This window comes from Lampris incognitus, chromosome 1 (genome assembly GCF_029633865.1).
Source record: "Lampris incognitus isolate fLamInc1 chromosome 1, fLamInc1.hap2, whole genome shotgun sequence".
Classification (NCBI taxonomy): Eukaryota; Metazoa; Chordata; class Actinopteri; order Lampriformes; family Lampridae; genus Lampris; species Lampris incognitus.
Genome location: NC_079211.1, coordinates 146,043,409 through 146,064,440, shown reverse-complemented (window position 1 = coordinate 146,064,440; position 21,032 = coordinate 146,043,409). Strand labels below are relative to the sequence as shown.

The 21,032-nt window shown below is 48.9% G+C and overlaps 1 protein-coding gene across 2 annotated transcripts in view; it reads left to right on the top strand.

The window, feature by feature from the left end:
• Positions 1-314: 314 nt before the first annotated feature.
• LOC130108106 (serine/threonine-protein kinase N2-like) overlaps positions 315-21,032 on the top strand; it is a 51,759-nt gene continuing 31,041 nt past the window's right edge. For both annotated transcript variants that reach the window (XR_008809851.1, XM_056274955.1), the window contains exons 1-6: positions 315-517; positions 819-939; positions 11,497-11,648; positions 14,354-14,558; positions 16,116-16,256; positions 20,041-20,150. Coding sequence is in view for 1 of the 2 variants with exons in the window: in XM_056274955.1 (XP_056130930.1) it covers positions 825-939; positions 11,497-11,648; positions 14,354-14,558; positions 16,116-16,256; positions 20,041-20,150 (723 nt within the window). In the remaining variant the exon portion in view is untranslated. The remainder of the gene's footprint in view (positions 518-818; positions 940-11,496; positions 11,649-14,353; positions 14,559-16,115; positions 16,257-20,040; positions 20,151-21,032) is intronic.

Sequence of the window (21,032 nt, the reverse complement as noted above, 5' to 3'; positions counted from 1 at the left end):
AGATGACTCCCAGCAACATCTGAGTAATGTCTCCGAGGCAGGTTGGTCCGGGGGTGGGGGGGTGTTGTTTGTCCCGAAGAGAGGAGTCCCGTACTTGTCTTTTGGTTGGCGACAGCGGCGGAGCATGTGGTCCCGTCCTGGCCAATACTGAGCTTCGGCACCGGCGGACCCAGCAGCAGAGCTGGCACCGATGAGTACTCTGCCAATCCCCTGCAGAAAGCCCATAAAACCGAGCTTGCAAGAGAGATTGGCTTACAGAAAGAGGAGGAACGGAGGACGCGGGAGGAGGGGGGGGCAGTATGAGGAGAGGGACATTGCGGAGCGGCAACAACAAAACAAACGAAGGCACTGTGGTGTGATCCGACTGGGGGAAGATGCAGAGCTGCATGGGTGTAAGACCCGGGGGACTCGTTGTGTTTCAAGGATAGTGAAGGTGGAAGGGTGCAACCCGAGACGTCCCTCAGGCGGGATGACAAATTAGTCCTTATTCAGCAAGGAGCGAGAGAATCAACCCGAGGTAGGTGAACTGCACCGTCACACTCTTCCCATCTGCCTTTAAAACACCTCATTATCACCTAATAAACCTTCACCATCTGCATTTGTTGTCATGTCTCTCTTGTGTGAGAGACAACCAGCGTGTGTGCGCTGTCCATGAGTAGTCACTGGCTCACGTTCTGCCACTTGGAATAAACGAGGTCCTCTTCTTTTCCTGTGCTGAACCTGCCTCCGTCCTCGCTGAACTTAAACGCTGGAATGTGATTGAGTGTAGAGGCTCTCCTCACTTGTCTCTGTTATGCGGCGTGATGTTGTTATTCCAGGCTCAGATGTTGTCCACAGCCCAGCAGATGCTGCAGGACAGCCGCTCCAAGATCGAGCTGATCCGACTGCAGATTATCAAAGTCACCCAGGCTGGAGGTGGAGATGACGGCGGCAGCAACGGTAACAGATCCACTCACAGAGGTCATGGACCCTCCCCACACATACACTTACCCCACCTCGCCCCCCACTCTCCTCCCGGGATGGCCCTATGGGGGTTGTGATTCAAAATCATCATCATGGTTTTCCTTGTATACATGCATTATCCTGGTCTCTTTTCATTTCTTTTGATAAATGCCCTTTTCACTGCAGAGTCGATAACTATTTGCAGCATCTTGAAATCCCCTGTTGAATCGTGTATGGTAGCCTAAACATTTAGAAATATAAAATATCCATCCATTATCCAAACCGCTTATCCTGCTGTCAGGGTCGCGGGATGCTGGAGCCTGTACCAGCAGTCACTGGGTGGCAGGCGGGGAGACACCCTGGACAGGCCGCCAGGCCATCACAGGTCAATATAAAATATTATATATATATATATATATATATATATATATATATATATATATATATACATATATATACATATAAATGTAAATCGTCGTTTGGTATTAAAGTTTAAGGTTATGCGTCTTTACACTCACGAGGGCTGCAATGAGGTGTATCTCAGACTTTAAGAAGTTTTTACCCCAAAAGCTGGAGAGCCGTTACCTTCAGGTCTGTTCAAAATAGGGGGTTTAAACTTTGATTTGATGTACTTGAGAAAGATAAGCCCTTCAACATCCATCTGTTTTTCACAAAGCATGAGTTTTTGCCTGACAACAATTAGAACTCACACAATTAAGAGATTCCTCTCCAAAAATCAGTTTTTTTTTCATCTTTTCCCTAATTACTCCACTCAGGGGTCATCACCGTGTCGGCTTGTGACGGACCTTTCGGTCAAAATGCGATTTTTACCACGGACATACAAAATTTGAAGTGGTCAAATATTACCAGAAACACAATTTTATTCTAGACCTCGTAATGTGCCATAGTACATCTTTTAATATGCTATATGATTTTAAAATGATAGCATTTCTAACATAAAAAAACAGTGCCCTATATGATGAAAACTTGGAGACTGGAAAGTCAGCCGTTGAATAACGGCAGGTGACATTCCCCAGACAGGCATCAATGCGACATGCTCCAGTCTATTTCCTGTTTGAGATTTAATGGCGTTCATGTGACTGAAACCTCGCTCACAGCTGCAGGTGTCTGGGCTTAATGTGAGCAGGAGTACTGCAAGTTTGCTCAGTTCATTGTACCCCTCGCTGTTCTCCAACAGATGGCCCCAGAATTTGACAATGTCACTGTTGCATCGGTCGGACATGAATAATGTCTTTATGCCATCATCTTCGCAAAAGACGAGATCCCGTGACTGCAGTGTTTGCCATGTTTGCCATATCACTCTCTGTTGCTTTGGGGTTCAGGGGATCAAGAAAGAGCATGTGTCTGACCAATTCTCTTTCTGGGAATCTCGTCGGGAAGGCACCCTGTAGCCTCTTTGCGTAGTTGACTAACATGGTGTTGAAGTTCAGTATCTCTGAATCTGAGAGAGGGTGTTCACGTTTGCATACGTCAATGAATTCGTTCAAACTCGCGTTTGGAATTTTCAAGCCTGTCGGATCAATAAACGAGGTGTCATCGTTTCTGTTAAACAGGATTGGGTCCAGAAATTCCACGCATGTATTTCTGGGTGTTATTATAGGCAGGGTAAAAAAACTCACGTTCTCCCTATAGTGCCTCGTTCATTCTAGCCAGCAGTGGCAAAATCCAGTTTAGAAACAATAAGTACAGGGATTCTGCACCAAGTCACCCAATGTATCGCAACTTTCTCGATAGCGAACAGAACCATCGCTTCCATTTGCAGTGCTCTCAAAATATTGTACGAGACTGGCTCGAAGTTCCACAAAGTGTTCTACACAGGCTGCAAGACTCAGCCCCCGAATTTTCTTGTAAGTGACCAGGTGGCTGCATTCTTCGTCATTTAAAGCACAGGTGCGGGAGAACTCCTTCTTTCTCGCTGGGCCACTAAAATGTGACAATGTAGCTTTTATAGTGTCCTCTACAAAGACCGGTAATTCTTTTTCAGCATCTCTAGACATTAGCGCCCGTTTGTGTGTCATGCAATGCTGCGCAAACAGCTCTCAAAATCGCCGCCTTAACTTAGCTGCAACATTGCCTTCTCCCTGCTGGCTGCGTCCGAGCATCGCGGCGGCAGCATCCGATGTAAAAACCGACCAGCTTTTTGGTTGGATAGTTCTCACGATCAAAATGGTCAATGATGGCCTTAGACATGGTGTCAGCACTGCATTTCTCTGTGATTTCGAGTAGGCGCAAAAACTGTCTTAATGTCTTTGGCCTTGATGGCCACAAATCTTTGGAAAATCAATAACTGGGTTTTATCAGTACAGTAGGTGCTTTAATCCCAAATTACATGCACGAAAGGGGCTTCCCCTACGCTAGTTAGGCTGGCAGTTGCTAACTTGCTAACTGCTAGGCTGGCAGCTGCTAACTCCCCTATAGTTTCTGGCTCCAGTGCTAGCACTGCTGTGGAGCCTGCTGAACGCAGACAATGTCGGGTCAACTTTTCTTGCAGTTTCTTTGAAAGTGTCACCCGCTGTAAATGGCAGTTTTGCTTTGGCAAGTCCGAAAGCTAAAGTGAGGTCATTTTCCAGTTCAACTTTCTCTCTACTGACGAAGCTAGTCATCAGATTAACTTGCCCCGTCCTGCCTTCTTTTGCCATGCTAGCAAACTGCTCCTTTTCAACAGAAGACTTACCATCCGTTTTGGTTCGTTTCTTGCACCATTTCTCGCTGTGGTCCCTCGCTGCCGTTGACTTTAGCTGTTTCATTGTCCGCCCACACCTCATACACTCCATCAACCCATCATCTCTAAAAAAAAATCCAAAAAAGTCTTTCTCCCACGAAGGATTAAAAGTGCGTTTGGTAATTTTCGGGGGCTGTAGCGTTAGGCTAGCTAGCTATCTCGTTAGCGACCTGACTCACAGTGGGAGAATGCGCGCAGTTGCACGCGTTTTACATATTAATGCACATGTCATCCAAACTGTTAACGTGGTATAAACTAGTGTAAACTACTAATAAGACACGTTAGTCCCTAGCTAACGGGTCTGACCCTTTAGTCGAGCGGTTAGTGATGGCAAGAACATGACCGGTTACATTGGTGGCAGCGGTGGGATCCGGAAGTGTGCAGATCCTCAGAAGTCTCTTCGGAGCGCGGGAACAACAAAGCGCGAGGGCGCGCTTCCGGGGGAGGGTGACGACTGTAAACTACTAATAAGACACGTTAGCCTCAGCTAGCGGGTCTGACCCTTTAGTCGAGCGGTTAATGATGTCGCCTTGTGGTACAGTACACCACGTATCGAATCCCGCACCGGGCAAAAAAATAACCGGTTACACTAGGTTACTGTTGTACTGTGGCCAAATTGATTTATTAGTCCCAGAAAACATTAGATTGCAATAATTTTCTCGTCTAAACATTGACAATTTATATTATAATGGGAAAAAATAAACTTATTTTTTTTGGCCACAGACACAGACAAGTCTTGCTACGGACACGTTTGTCCGTGTACGGACAGGTTGATGACCCCTGACCCCACTCTTTTTTAAATTTTCCCCCCTTTGCCCCCAATTACCCCACTCTTCCGAGCCGTCCCGGTCGCTGCTCCACCCCCTCTGCCGATCCGAGGAGGGCTGCAGACTACCACATGCCTCCTCCCATACATGTGGAGTCGCCAGCCGCTTGTTTTCACCTGACAGTGACTAGTTTCACCCGGGGGACGTAGCACGTGGGAGGATCACGCTATTCCCCCAGTTCCCCCCTCCCCGCCCCGAACAAACTAAAAAAAAAGCCCATAAGTTAAAGATTATGTATTTCAATTACATGTAAAGTGTCCATCAAAGTTGATCCTATAACTCCAATGTAAATGTCATATTTTACACTGGAGTTATGTGATCAAAATGGATGGAAATTTTACATGTAATTAAAATACAGCTTGAACATATATGGCTTTAAATAGTTTTTGGAGTGTAGGCGCCCCGACCGACCAGAGGAGGCGCTAGTGTAGCGACCAGGACACACACCCACGCCCGGCTTCCCACCCGCAGACACGGACAATTGTTTCTGTAGGGACGCCCGACCAAGTTGGAGGTAACACGGGGATTCGAACCAGCGATCCCCGTGTTGGTAGGCAACGGAATAGACCGCTACACTACCCGGACGTCCCAAAAATCAGTTTTTAATCAGAATTGATGGTTTCATGAAGGCTTCTATTCAAAGTATGTGAGGATGTCAGAGAAATCCTCCGGATGTCTTGTGTAAATGCTCTGACGTCACGTGGGCTCAGCATACGGCCAGTAAGACTGGGAGCACTGGGATGGCAGCTCATTACGTCAAGAGTTTTTTTTAAAGGACACTGTTAGTCTGAGTCATACTGGCTGCTTTCCCAGTCACTTTCCACCATCTGGTCTGTGGAAGTTGATTTGAGCTTTACGTGTTTTGTCTCTTCTGTATTGAAGAGTGACACCGGTGGAGTTTCTCAGCATTGAGTCTATGTGACGTCACACACTGCCCCCTAGTGGCATTACGACAGACATACAGAAACAATCGCTATTGTATCACTCAGGGGCGTGACAAATCAGCACCGGGCCCTAATGCAAGACAGTCAGAGCGGGCCCTATAGTAATTGGTCGGATCACCATAACGTGCACCTCTAAACACAGATGAAAACATAACGGTGACAGCACACCAACACATTGATTGCTACAGACTACTTTATGTAAAAACCATAATGGAGAATGCCTTTTTGAGGGTATATATGGCTCACTCCAAGGGCCCATTCAGCTCCGTGGGCGGGGCCCAGTGCAACCGCGCTGCCTGCCTTGGCCATATTCGGCCGCGCGGGGCGGGCCCCAAATCATCAGCTGCATACCCTGCATACATGGTAGTTACGCCCCTGGACTATCGCTAATGGACACACAGGTCTTACACTCTCAAAGTGACCGACCCTGTAAGCTGTGTTAAAATATCTACCAGTCAGTAAGCTCTGCCATGTGGGGCTGTGGTTCAGAGTCTTGAATATTGGGTGAGTGGACTGGGTGAGGTGGCACAGGGGTTGGCGCGGTCGCCTCACGGCAAGAAGGTCCTGGGTTCGAGCCCTGGGGTAGTCCAACGTTGGGGGTCGTCCCGGGTCGTCCTCTGTGTGGAGTTTGCATCTTCTCCCCTTGTCTCCCACAGTCCAAAGACATGTAGGTCAGGTGAATTGGCTGTACTAAATTGTCCCTAGGTGTGAATGTGTGAGTGTGTGTGTATGTCGGCCCTGTGTGATGACCTGGCGGCCTGCCCAGGGTGTCTCCCCACCTGCCGCCCAATGACTGCTGGGATAGGCTCCAGAATCCCCGTGGCCCTGAGAGCAGGATAAGCAGTTCGGATAGTGGATGGATGGATGGATGGACTGGGTGAGGACATTGGACTGGGACTGGGTTGTTGCATCACATCCTGTGTGCTGGTAAACGCTCCTCTTCTGTACAAGGAGACGAAGCTCCTTCTACTGTTGTCCCCGTCGTAAATCACTTTTGGATGGGACCTCTGGCTGAATGCCTAAAATGTAAAACCGTAAATGTAATTCCCTAGGATACACCGGGGGCTGTCGACTGACTGGTACAGCTCGACAACAGTTCAAATTCTTTAATCACTTCCACCACAGAAATGGGTGGGACACTTCAAGTTTTTCCCCTCGGCTGCTCGGGGATCACAGGAGATCCATAAGTCACTCTGCATAACAGCATCGGCTAAATGCCAGAAAAGTGAAAGATGGAATGGAAATATTTCAGCCTAAGGCAGAGACGGGACACGTTTGAGAGGACTGGCTCACCTGGGCTTTGAAAAAGTGACTAATGAAAAACAGGAATGAAGTCTTCATGGGTGGATTCAAAGTATTTCCTAAGCAAAACTCTCTATAAGAAAGGAAGACACGGCTTCTACCTTGAATCTCTCTCTCTCGCTGTCTCTCTCTCTCTCTCTCTCTCTCTCTCTCTCTCTCTCTCTCTCTCTCTCTCGCTGTCTCTCTCTCTCTCGCTCTATCACTCTCTCTCATTCTCTCTCTCTCTCTGTATCATTCTCTCTCACTCTATCATTATCTCTCATTCTCTCATTCTCTCTCATTCTCTCATTCTCTCCCTCTATCATTCTCTCTCATTCTCTCATTCTCTCTCACTCTATCATTCTCTCTCCCTCTATCATTCTCTCTCATTCTCTCATTCTCTCCCTCTATCATTCTCTCTCATTCTCTCATTCTCTCCCTCTATCATCCTCTCTCATTCTCTCTCTCTCTCTGTATCATTCTCTCTCACTCTATCATTCTCTCTCCCTCTATCATTCTCTCTAATTCTGTCTCTCATTCTCTCTCTATCATTCTCTCTCTCTCTCGCTGTCTCTCTCTCTCTCTCGCTCTATCACTCTCTCACTCTCCCATTCTCTCTCATTCTGTCTCTCATTCTGTCTCTATCATTCTCTCTCATTCTCTCTCTCTCTCTGTATCATTCTCTCTCACTCTATCATTCTCTCTCCCTCTATCATTCTCTCTCATTCTGTCTCCCTCTATCATTCTCTCTCATTCTGTCTCTCATTCTCTCTCTATCATTCTCTCTCTCTCTCTCTCTCTCTCTCTCTCTCTCTCGTCTCTCTCTCTCTCTCTCTCTCTCTCTCTCTCTCTCTCTCTCTCTGTATCATTCTCTCTCACTCTATCATTCTCTCTCTATCATTCTCTCTCATTCTCTCCCTCTATCATTCTCTCTCTCTCTCTGTATCATTCTCTCTCACTCTATCATTCTCTATCATTCTCTCTCACTCTATCATTCTCTCTCATTCTGTCTCTCATTCTCGCTCTATCATTCTCTCTCTCTCTGTGTATCATTCTCTCTCACTCTATCATTCTCTATCATTCTCTCTCACTCTCCCATTCTCTCTCATTCTGTCTCTCATTCTCTCTCTATCATTCTCTCTCATTCTCTCCCTCTATCATTCTCTCTCTCTCTCTCTCTGTATCATTCTCTCTCATTCTGTCTCTCATTCTCTCTCTATCATTCTCTCTCATTCTCTCCCTCTATCATTCTCTCTCTCTCTCTGTGTATCATTCTCTCTCACTCTATCATTCTCTATCATTCTCTCTCACTCTCCCATTCTCTCTCATTCTCTCTCTATCATTCTCTCTCATTCTGTCTCTCATTCTCTCTCTATCATTCTCTCTCATTCTCTCCCTCTATCATTCTCTCTGTATCATTCTCTCTCACTCTGTCATTCTCTCTCATTCTCTCTCCCATTCTCTCTCATTCTGTCTCCCATTCTCTCCCTCTATCATTCTCTCTCTCTCTCTCTCTCTCTCTCTCTCTCTCTCTCTCTCTCTCTCTCTCTCTCTCTCTCTCTCTCTCTCTCTCTCTCTCTCTCTATCATTCTCTCTCACTCTATCATTCTCTATCATTCTCTCTCATGCTATCATTCTCTCTCCCATTCTCTCTCATTCTCTCTCATTCTCTCTCTCTCTCTCTCATTCTCTCTCTCTCTCTCTCTCTCTCTCTCTCTCTCTCTCTCTCTCTCTCTCTCTCTCTCTCTCTCTCTCTCTCTCTCTCTCTCTCTCATAGAGAATGTCTCGGCTGAATGCAGTTTCTCTCTTGTCAGGTCGAGAGTCTGGCTTGACTTTAGATTTTACAAAGCCACGAACACTTGAGGTGATGTTGTAATCTAATGGTGTCATGATGGAGTCATTTGTTCTGCCGGCTTAATCTTTAGCCCCACTCTTATATGAGATATCACTTTACTTGGAGAGGGGTTTTAATTTGATTGGTATCAGGGTTCGAATTATACCGAAAGTCCCAGTGGTGTTTCTACAAGGACCACGTCTGTGCTGTATAGGAGTTCTGGGACTGAGCGGTATCCTCGTCTATAAATACGCTTCATTAGGCCAGTGAAAATCACAGGTCACAATATGAATACTTGTCTGTTATACACCAGGGGCATTTTCCACGTATGAAGCGTCACTGCTCAGAATAACAGAAGTCAAAGCAAACCGAGAGCACGTGCAGAAAGTCACCACATACAGCACCAACCTCTTCTGTGCCGTATTGGTACAGACAACGCAACTTACTTCAGCAACACAAACAGGGAACCACAGACAATAACCACAAAATCAGAAGTTCCTGAGCGCCTTTCCCCAACACAACGACTCCGAATTACCCCCCGCATTCACTTTGGGCACATCGAGGGGGCTGAAATGTCTTGACGCATGTTCAATGATCCAGGTAGGAAACTCAAAGAAGGTTGAATCCGTTCATCTGGGCACAGCGTTTATTAGGAGAAACGGTTCATCACTCATCTAAGGCCCCTTTTCCACTACACGGTACCGGCTCCACTCCACTCGGCTTTTTCGTTTTCCATTACTGGAAAGTACCGGCATTTTGGTAACTGTTACCACTTTTCTGGTACCACCTTTGTCGAGAGTCCAAAAAAGCTGGAGCGGGTACCAAACTCAGTGCAGACCAGCTACACTGAGGGGGGTACTGCTGCGGTAATGGAAAACGACACTCTGCGAGTCGAGTCGAGCCGAGTCGAGCCGAGTCGAGTCGAGTCAAGTTGAGTTGAGCCGGTACCATGTGGTGGAAAAGGGGCATAAGTGACCTCTTCAGTCTCAACTGACTGCAGGTATCCCCACCCTTGTAAACAATACTGTGGCACAACGACCGAAACCAAGGATCCATTTCCTATGGCCAAGAGGACGGCACCACACAGTCGAGCTACCACGTCAGGCCAGGACCCCACAGTCTACACCATCTACAGGCCGGTGGCCACTCGTTCAAGGATGAGGATGTGCACATCCTTGATAGGGAGGAACGGGAATTCAAAGAGGCCGCCTATGTGAAGAGTGAACGACCATCCCTGAACTGGGGGGGGGGGGGCTAAGAGTGCATATGTCACCATCTTACAATGCCGTGATCGCAAACATTCCCCCGTCCTCTGTGAATAGTCCACATGGCCATTGTAACCCTAGTGGTCACGCCCATATTTGCATATGAAACTTGTCGTTGTTTTCGGTCATTATGCAACTGTATTGTTTATGAGGGTGGGACACCTGCAGTCTATAGAGACTGAAGAGGTCACTTATGCCTTGTTTACACTTGGTTATACAGCCGTGTGCCCTATAGATAGAGAGAGAGGAGTGTGTGTGTGTGTGTGTGTGTGTATCACCCTGTTTACACTGGGTTTTAAAATGCGTTTTGGGCGATCGGATCACAAGTGGACCGCGAGACACGTCGCCGTTTACGCCTGTGTCCGTCACGCGCCTCCAAACGCCCCCTGCTGACCACTTGCGATCAGATTTCGTTACTCCGAAGAGGAAGAAGAAGATTCCGTTATTGCTACGTCACTTCCGCTACACGGTGAAAGGGCCGCAGTCAAGCGCCAGATTTGCCGACTAGCTGTGAAAACAGTAGCTAATGCCTGAAGACGTTTCCCGCACTAATATACGTGTCCGGACTGTTCCGGCTGTGGAGCCCGGCAGGAGGAGGTCCGGCGTCTCGTTTCACCTGTACTCCAACCACCTACACTCGCCTCTCTCTCTGTTTTGTTCTAAAGTTGGCGCGCCGTTACCGAAACAACCGCCACATCCTGCGTTGATGACGTATTTCCTGTTACGTCCTTGTCGGGGACGCGTCAGGACGCATCGGCGTTTACGCTACAAAAGATATGCGGTCAAACGCGCCCCAGACCACCTCGGTTTGGGGAACCGGTTCACGAAACGTTTAGGTGGTCGTTCACGCTTGTATTTAGCGCGGTCCACTTGTGACCCGATCGCACAAAACCCATTTTAAAACCAAGTGTAAACGGGGCGCTAGATCTCATCTCATCATAAGCCGCTTCTCCGGGGTGGGGTCGCGGTGGCGGCAAGCTGAGTAGGGCCCTCCAGACGTCCCTCTCCTCACCCTCCAGCTCCTCCTGGTGGATCCCAAGGCGTTCCCCGCCCAGAGTACACATGTAGTCCCTCCAGCCAGTTCTGGGTCTACCCCGGGGTCTCCATCCGGTTGGCCGTGCCCGGTAAACCTCCAAAGGAAGGCGCCCAGGAGGCATCCTAATCAGATGCCCGAACCACCTCAACTGGCTCCTTTTGACGAGAAGGAGCAGCGGCTCTACTCCGAGCTCCCTCCGGATGTCCGAGCTCCTCAGCCTATCTCTAAGGCTGAGCCCAGACACCCTACGGAGGACACTCATTTCAGCCACTTGTGTCCACGATCTCCCCCTTTCGGTCCCTCCCCAAAGCTCATGACCATAGGTGAGGGCTGGAATGAAGGCTGACTGGTAAACTGAGAGCTTTGCCTTCCGGCTCAGCTCCCTCTTCACCACCACGGTCCGGTACGACTTACTGAGATGAGGGATACAACGTTCTGTCCAACTGATTCAACCTTCTTCGATCAAGGGGTCTATTATTGCCTTACTGCCCCGTCCCCCATGATCAGAACCCCGATTGGTAGCATGTAAATAAGTGTCTGTGAATGTTCTCATTCATCCAGGTCATGGTTATACAAAGGAGTCGAATCTGTGAATGTAAATAAAGTGTGTGTGTGTGTCTGCAGGTCTGTCCCCGTCGGCCGGCAGTGTGGTGGACGTGCGGCTGGCCGAGTTGCGGCATTACGTCCAGAGAGAGACCGACGTGTTGGCCCTGGCCCAGGATGTGGTGGGGCAGCTCCAGGGGCTCTCCTCGCTGGAGCAGAAGGCCCTGTCCGAGGTGGGCCAAGACGCCGACAAGCGTCTCTTGGGATTTGGGTGGCTTATGGCCGTCTTCTCGGCGCCTGTTTCGAAAAGTAAAGCGTTGGTGTCCTTTTGATACCCATATATGAGACTCTTGCGTCCGTCCTCACACCGGCACGATAGATTACCTGTGACCACGTGGAACACTGTTGTCTGAGTACTTCCCATTAGGTTTTACATTTGGCAGCTAAACGTCAGGACCCGTGTCCACCCCCCGTGACCCGGGGAGGGCTGCGGACTAACGTCAGGACCCGTGTCCACCCCCCTCTGCTGACCCGGGGAGGGCTGCGGACTAACGTCAGGACCCGTGTCCACCCCCGCTGCTGACCCGGGGAGGGCTGCAGACTAACGTCAGGACCCGTGTCCGTCCCCCGCTGCAGACTACCACATGCCTCCTCCCATACATGTGGAGTCGCCAGCCGCTTCCTTTCACCTGACAGTGAGGAGTTTCACCGGGGGGACGTAGCGCGTGGCAGGATCACGCTATTCCCCCCAGTTCCCCCTCCCCCCCGGAACAGGTGCCCAGACCGACCAGAGGAGGCGCTAGTGCAGCGACCAGGACAGTTAGTAGGCAACGAAATAGACCGCCATGCCATCCGGACACCCTGACCCGTGTCCTCTTTTGACTCTTTTCTTTGAAGATATATAATGTTTTTCTTGTTATTTAATCATTTGATTGTGGCTGTTTACTGAACACACACACACACACACACACACACACACACCAGGCGATATTTGCCCCCACCTCACACGTCTGCCACCATGACAGTATTAACTGCTCATATCCTTCCTTCTTTTAGAGGAAACCAGAAACATTATGAGGGGCGAAGAAAAGACATTATACTGACGCAACACACGGAAAAATGTGACTTTCTTTAAAGGCCAATTTCCAGTTCACTTCAGTTCACTGCAGCCTGCTTCGACTTTCACAGGAAAGAGAGGCTCATCTCCAGAGGTTTATAATGTTTCGTACAAGTTGTTTACTTCCAATACTCAGCATACCATAAGAACAGAGGGACTGACAAATAAGGGCCGTAATAAACCCTCAAGTTCTGTCTTACTGGGTGTGGTATTTGTTTCTGAAGGTTAATCTGCCGCTGTTGACGGACAGGTGTCAATCGTACAATGCTACCATCAGCATGGCTCGTATTTATATTTAACGCCTTAACCAGTCAGACAGTGAAGGACTGGAAAAAGTTTGAAATTTTCATAGTAAACTTGATAGCAACCCCAGAGAGCAGATCTGGCCCAGACCTGTTTGCCAGATCTGGGCCAGAACCAAGCCATAGCAATGCCGCATGTGCCACATATTTGCCAAAGGTGGCCCACATTTGTTTTGTGATATTTGGGCCATATTCACCATTTACCACACGGGCCACTTCAGGGTCACATCCAGATCACATGTTGTCAAGAGCACCGCATCTTTGCCAAAAAAGGCCCACATTTGATTTGGCATATTTGGGGCCATATTTGCTATTATACATGTGGGCCACTTCAGGCTCACATCCATTTTGTCAGGGCCAGAAGAAGGCCCACATCCGGGTGCTATCTGTGTTGTGAGCCTGCATAGCTGCGGTCAATGACGTCATGGCATCAACATTTTATGTTCATCTTACAGCGTTTCACGAATTCAAGTTAACAGTTGAAATATGGGATTCAAAAGAAAACAAATATCTCACCGGTGATTACTGCAAGGCAAATAATAACCTGGGGGCGGGGCGTCCGGGTAGCGAGTTGTCTACCAACATAGGGATCGCCGGTTCGAATCCCAGTGGCGTTTCTAGACCATTTTAAATGGGGGTGGGGCAGGTTGGGGCCACATGCGATTTTAGGGGTACCAGATACATTAAGCACAACTATTACATACCGCCACCACCCCCATAGGTTTGGTTCTCAGTTAGGGGTCCGTCACCTAAATGGTTCAACTACACAACATGATTTATTTTCTGGCTCTACATTTATCAATTTTTTCTGCCTTAGGAAAATATTCACCACAGTTAGGGGGGCCAGAGGGGGGTCCAGGCTTAATATTACGACGGAACTGGCCCCCCTTGCCCCCCCCCTTAGAACCGCCACTGTACAGACGCAATTGGCCGTGTCTGCGGGTGGGGTTACTGTTGCGTTTGTGGACACTACATTCCATCGCCACTGGGTGGCACTGTGAAACGATGGATGGCGGGGAGGGATTGCTGTTAGGGGACCGGAAGAAGAACAAGTGGCGCGAGGGCCGAAAGTTGGAGGAAAGCTAGGTGTTGCTAAGTAAAGTTAAATAACAGTCCGTTCCTCTCCTGCGATCCCCTCACCAACATAACAGGTGTGTGTCCTGGTCGCTGCACTAGCGCCTCCTCTGGTCGGTCGGCGCTACGTCCCCCCCCTCCCGGTGAAACTCCTCACTGTCAGGTGAAAAGAAGCGGCTGGCGACTCCACATGTATGGGAGGAGGCACGTGGTAGTCTGCAGCCCTCCCCGGATCAGCAGAGGGGGGTGGAGCGGAGACCGGGACGGCTCGGAAGAGCGGGGTCATTGGTCAAGTACAATTGTGGAGGGGAAAAGGGGGGGTGGGGGTCACCTCGGTAATAAGTGTAACGTCTGGAGTCTAGTTTCCATCCCACCACCACGTCTCTTGACATCCTGTGCAAAACCAGTGGCCGCCTTCTGACTGACCTCCGTCTGCTCCCTCCAGGCTCGGTCGCGGGTGCAGGAGTCCTCCCAGAGGCTAGACCTCCTGCGTCTGGCCCTGGACGGCTGTTTGAAGGAGAAGGCGGCGGCACGTCCACAGGGGGAGGAGGACGTGTCCACGCCGTCGCCTCCGTCTGAGAGACCCACACAGAGGCGTCTGCAGCGTTCCTTCGCCCCCTCGTCCTCCATGAAGCCCGCCTCCCTCACTGGTATCGTCACATCACAGCAGCCGGCTGGTCTGAACAACACAGCAAAATAACATATATACATACATACATACATACATACATACATACATATATATATATATATATACATATATATATATATATATATATATATATATATATATATATATATATATATATATCACTATCTGTTTGTTAGTGGGCCGGGACAGTGGGTCAGTACTGCAGGTCTGACGTCAGTGCTTGTGGAAGCATCTACGTCATATTTTCGACATAATTTCTGTCCTGGTGTATAAAACTTGTAAGTGTTTTGTTCCTGCTTGGAGTGGGGCTGATTTTCTTTCTCTTTTTTTATTTGCCTTTTCACAAATTGGAAAGGTTTCCCCCCCCCCCCCTGTATTTTGAATATGATCCGCAGCCCAGGGAATTACGGGGAGCTGTTTGAAAGACCTTTCCCTCTCAGAAGAAACCGCGGCTTCCTCCGAGTTTGAACCTGATTTTGTTTCAGGTTTTGGTTTTTGATTTTTGTCATGGGGGACCGGCGGCTGCTGGTGTAATGTGTACTTCTGCGTGCACGGCTTCTGGCACGACGTCACAAGGGGATGTAATCTCCAGATTTTGGACTGCTCCCTTTAGATTTACCAGTTTAAGCCAGTCCCCCCCGCCCCCGCCCCCGCCCAGACCAGGAAATAAACCAAGACTCGGGTGATGATGTAATCGAGAGGCAAATCCTGGAGCTTCTGTGTCTGCGGCTAAAAAGGGAGACCAGTATTTACCACAGTCCTGGCGGTTTACTGGTCACGTAGGCTTATTCTCTCACTCGGAGCTAACGAGGCTGGCGCAGACATTAAAGCTCCATCATTCCTGACGTCTCTCAGTCCAGTCAGTAGTCTTTCAGCGAGGGTTAACCAGGGTCTCATCGGCTGATGACGTCATATGTTAGACTCGTGTCTCTGGCTTCATGATAGTTATGTGTTTAGAAATGGAGGACTTCAACCTCTAAAATTACACCCATTTAATGGTTCAGACAATTCCCAGATAGCATCCGGATGTGGGCCACTTCAGGCAGTGATGCGGCACTGATGGTCTTCTTTTGGCCCTGACAAAATGGATGTGACCCTGAAGCGACCCGTGTGGTAAATGGTGAATATGGCCCAAATATCACAAAACAAATATGGGCCACCTTTGGCAGATATGTGGCATATGCGGCATTGCTATGGCTTGGTTCTGGCCCAGATATGGCAAACAGGAGCGGACCGTCCAAGTGCCATCATTCCACGTGGTATGTGGGCCGGATGAAGTGTTGGGTGTGGGGCGGGTCTGGGCCACAGCAATATTGCTACCTGGTTTAGGCTGTGTTCCCTATGGCTAATTTCAGAAACACAGACCAGGACCACAGACCATGAAACTTTATTTCTTTGGCAGAAGAGGGCTGAAGCTAGCCAGTAACTTCAGTAATATACCATGCTATACTTTTATTGATATTCCATAGATGAAATTTACTTGATTCTGTAAATGAAACGCAGGTCTACTCTGTGTGTAGCCATTATCTATGTATTTTATTTATTCTTTTTTCAGGCAAACTTGAGGTCAGGCTCCTGGGGTGTGAGGACCTCCTGGAATCTATCTGGGAATCAGGACAAAGACCCCTCCCCTCTCCACACACCCTCATGACTGACAGGTCATCTGACCAATCAGGGCAGACGGACGCCTCCTCTGGTAAACAGACCTTCGACATTACCAGCTGTCAGTTGCCGCAGCAGCACCGGTGACTCTCATTCATTCTGAATGGAGCTCAAACATCACTCACCTCAAACATTACTCACCTCGAACATTACTCACCTCAAACATTACTCACCTCAAACATTACCCACCTCAAACATCACTCACCTCAAACATCACTCACCTCAAACATCACTCACCTCAAACATCACTCACCTCAAACATCACTCACCGCAAACATCACTCACCTCGAACATCACTCACCTCGAACATTACTCACCTCAAACATTACTCACCTCAAACATCACTCACCTCGAACATCACTCACCTCAAACATTACTCACCTCAAACATTACCCACCTCAAACATCACTCACCTCAAACATCAATCACCTCGAACATCACCCACCTCAAACATCACTCACCTCGAACATTACCCACCTCAAACATTACTCACCTCAAACATTACTCACCTCGAACATTACCCACCTCAAACATTACTCACCTCAAACATTACTCACCTCAAACATCACTCACCTCAAACATCACTCACCTCGAACATCACTCACCTCGAACATTACTCACCTCGAACATTACCCACCTCGAACATTACTCACCTCGAACATTACCCACCTCAAACATTACTCACCTCAAACATTACTCACCTCAAACATCACTCACCTCAAACATCACTCACCTCAAACATTACTCACCTCGAACATTACCCACCTCAAACATTACTCACCTCAAACATCACTCACCTCGAACATCACTCACCTCAAACATCACTCACCTCAAACATCACTCACCTCAAACATCACTCACCTCAAACATCACTCACCTCGAACATCACTCACCTCAAACATTACTCACCTCGAACATTACCCACCTCAAACATTACTCACCTCAAACATTACTCACCTCTAACATCACTCACCTCAAACATGACTCACCTCGAACATCACTCACCTCAAACATTACTCACCTCGAACATTACCCACCTCAAACATTACTCACCCGAACATTACCCACCTCAAACATTACTCACCTCAAACATTACCCACCTCAAACATTACTCACCTCAAACATTACTCACCTCGAACATTACTCACCTCAAACATCACTCACCTCGAACATCACTCACCTCAAACATTACTCACCTCGAACATTACCCACCTCAAACATTATTCACCTCAAACATCACTCACCTCGAACATCACTCACCTCGAACATCACTCACCTCGAACATTACCCACCTCAAACATCACTCACCTCGAACATCACTCACCTCAAACATCACTCACCTCAAACATTACTCACCTCGAACATTACTCACCTCAAACATCACTCACCTGAAATATTACTCACCTCGAACATTACTCACCTCGAACATCACTCACCTCGAACATCACTCACCTGAAATATTACTCACCTGAAACATCACTCACCTCAAACATCACTCACCTCGAACATCACTCACCTCGAACATCACTCACCTCGAACATCACTCACCTCAAACATCACTCACCTCGAACATCACTCACCTCGAACATCACTCACCTCGAACATCACTCACCTCAAACATCAATCACCTCAAACATCACTCACCTCAAACATCACTCACCTCGAACATCACTCACCTCGAACATCACTCACCTCGAACATTACTCACCTCAAACATCAATCACCTCAAACATTACTCACCTCGAACATTACTCACCTCAAACATCACTCACCTCAAACATCACTCACCTGAAACATCACTCACCTCAAACATCACTCACCTCGAACATCACTCACCTCAAACATCACTCACCTCAAACATTACTCACCTTGAACATTACCCACCTCAAACATTACTCACCTCAAACATCACTCACCTCAAACATCACTCACCTCGAACATCACTCACCTCAAACATCAATCACCTCGAACATTACTCACCTCGAACATCACTCACCTCGAACATCACTCACCTCGAACATCACTCACCTCGAACATTACTCACCTCAAACATCACTCACCTCAAACATCACTCACCTGAAACATCACTCACCTCAAACATCACTCACCTCGAACATCACTCACCTCAAACATCACTCACCTCAAACATCACTCACCTCGAACATTACTCACCTCAAACATCACTCACCTCGAACATCACTCACCTCAAACATCACTCACCTCAAACATCACTCACCTCAAACATCACTCACCTCGAACATCACTCACCTCAAACATCACTCACCTCAAACATCAATCACCTCAAACATCACTCACCTCAAACATCAATCACCTCAAACATCACTCACCTCAAACATCACTCACCTCAAACATCACTCACCTCAAACATCACTCACCTCACCACTTCAGCTTCAAGGCCCAGTGCTGAATTTAAAGTGATGACCATCAGTAAAATTTTCGACTTTATCGTACACAAAGTGACCATCGTGTATCGGGGCTGGAAAGAGCCGTCAGTCTCCACCAACTGTAAAGCGGCTTTTCCAGGTGCTGAGATTTCTGGCTTTCAAAAGCCAGGTATGAATGTGTGTGTGTGTGTGTGTGTGTGTGTGTGTGGGCCCTGTGATGGCCTGGCGGCCTGTCCAGGGTGTCTCCCCGTCTGCCGCCCAGTGACTGCTGGGATAGGCTCCATCGACCCTGAGAGCAGGATAAGCGGTTTAATGGATGGATGATAGGTTATGAATACTCTACAGTGTTTTACAACATGAACACCACCTCACTTGACATTTCTGGGGTATCTCTGCATTTGGTAACTTGCTAAATTGTTACATGTCATCAGTATTGTTCAAAGGAACCGTTGCCAACATGCAATACCATCCAGCCATCCATCCATCCATCCATCCATCCATCCATCCAGCCATCCATCCATCCAGCCATCCATCCAGCCATCCATCCATCCATCCATCCAGCCATCCATCCAGCCATCCAGCCATCCATCCATCCAGCCATCCATCCATCCATCCATCCAGCCATCCATCCATCCATCCATCCATCCAGCCATCCATCCAGCCATCCAGCCATCCATCCATCCAGCCATCCATCCATCCATCCAGCCATCCAGCCATCCATCCAGCCATTATCCGAACCGCTTATCCTGCTCTCAGGGTGGCGGGGATGCTGGAGCCTACTATCCCAGCAGTCATTGGGCGGCAGGCGGGGAGACACCCTGGACAGGCCGCCAGGCTATCACACACACACACACACACACACACACACACACACACACACACACACACACACACACACACACACACACACACACACACACACACACACACACACACACACACACACACAGTCACACTTTGGACTGTGGGAGGAAACCCACGCAGACACGGGGAGAACATGCAAACTCCACACAGAGGACGACCCGGGACGACCCCCAAGGTTGGACTACCCCGGGGCTCGAACCCAGGACCTTCTTGTTGTGAGGCGACCGCGCTAACCACTGCGCCACTGTGCTGCCCCATTGCAATGCCAATTGTACCTTTAATAGTAAAGAGTCACACACACACACACACACACACCACCACCACCACCACCACCACCCAACTCGGGAGACACTACTCAGATGTTGTCAGGAGTCACGTGCGGCTCCTCATGCGGGAGGACGTTGAGAACAGGTTGTGTCTCCTCACGACAGCCCGACCCGTCCCGGTCATGCTAACAAGGGTGCAGGGTGGCCCAGAGGGGCGCTGAAGGGGCAGTGTGTTCGAAGACAAGTCATACGAGCGGTGTGTTTCATGTGGTTTGCTCCGCAGCGGAGGTGAGCGGGATGCTGAGGCTGGACAGCAGGTCGGTGGGCAGGACCCGCTGGAGGCCTGTGGGCAGGCAGGCCTGGAACCAGACCTTCTGCATTCAGCTGGAGCGGGTGAGCATGTTCAGAGTCCTCCCATCTGGTGCGTCCACTAGTTTAAAACGAACATCGTTGTGTTGTTTGGGTTGTGTTTTTTGTCAGTAAAGAATCACTTTGTTTTGCTCCAAGTGGAATAAGTGAAGAGTCAGTTATCTTGCTGATGCTACTGATCAACAGGTAAGCAGCACTGTCATTAAATATGTAAACATGCGTGGTGGGTTATGAATACCGTAGTGTTCTACAACAGGACCACAACCCCACCTGACTTTTCTGTGGGGTCTCTGTGTTTGGTAGCTTTCTCAGTTGTTCCATCCAGCCATCCATCCATCCATTATCCAAACCGCTTATCCTGCTCTCAGGGTGGCGGGGATGCTGGAGCCTAGCCCAGCAGCGATTGGGTGGCAGGCAGGAGACACCCTGGACAGGCCGCCAAGCCATCACAGGCCCCCCCCCCCCACCACCACACACACACACACACACACACACACATTCATACTTAGGGAGAAGTTAGTATGGCCGAGTCACCTGACCTACATGTCTTTGGACTGTGGGAGGAAACCGGAGCCCCCGGAGGAAACCCACGCAGACACGGGGAGAACATGCAAACTCCACACACAGGACGACCCGGGACCACCTCCAAGGTTGGACTTCCCCAGGGGCTCGAACCCAGGACCTTCTTGCTGCGCCACGGTGCCGCACACTGAAACCAGTGGGTGCAAAACGAAACCCATGAGAAGCCCTGCACCAGCCTAGCAAAGAAACCAGAACAGGCTCGCTCACTCCAGGTGGCTACAGTGCAGCTGTCCTCGGACGGCCTCTGGTGTATCTTCAATCTTTTACATCTCACTGAGTAAAGATTCAGGAATTTGGCCCGGCAGCCTGGTGTCTTGGCGATCA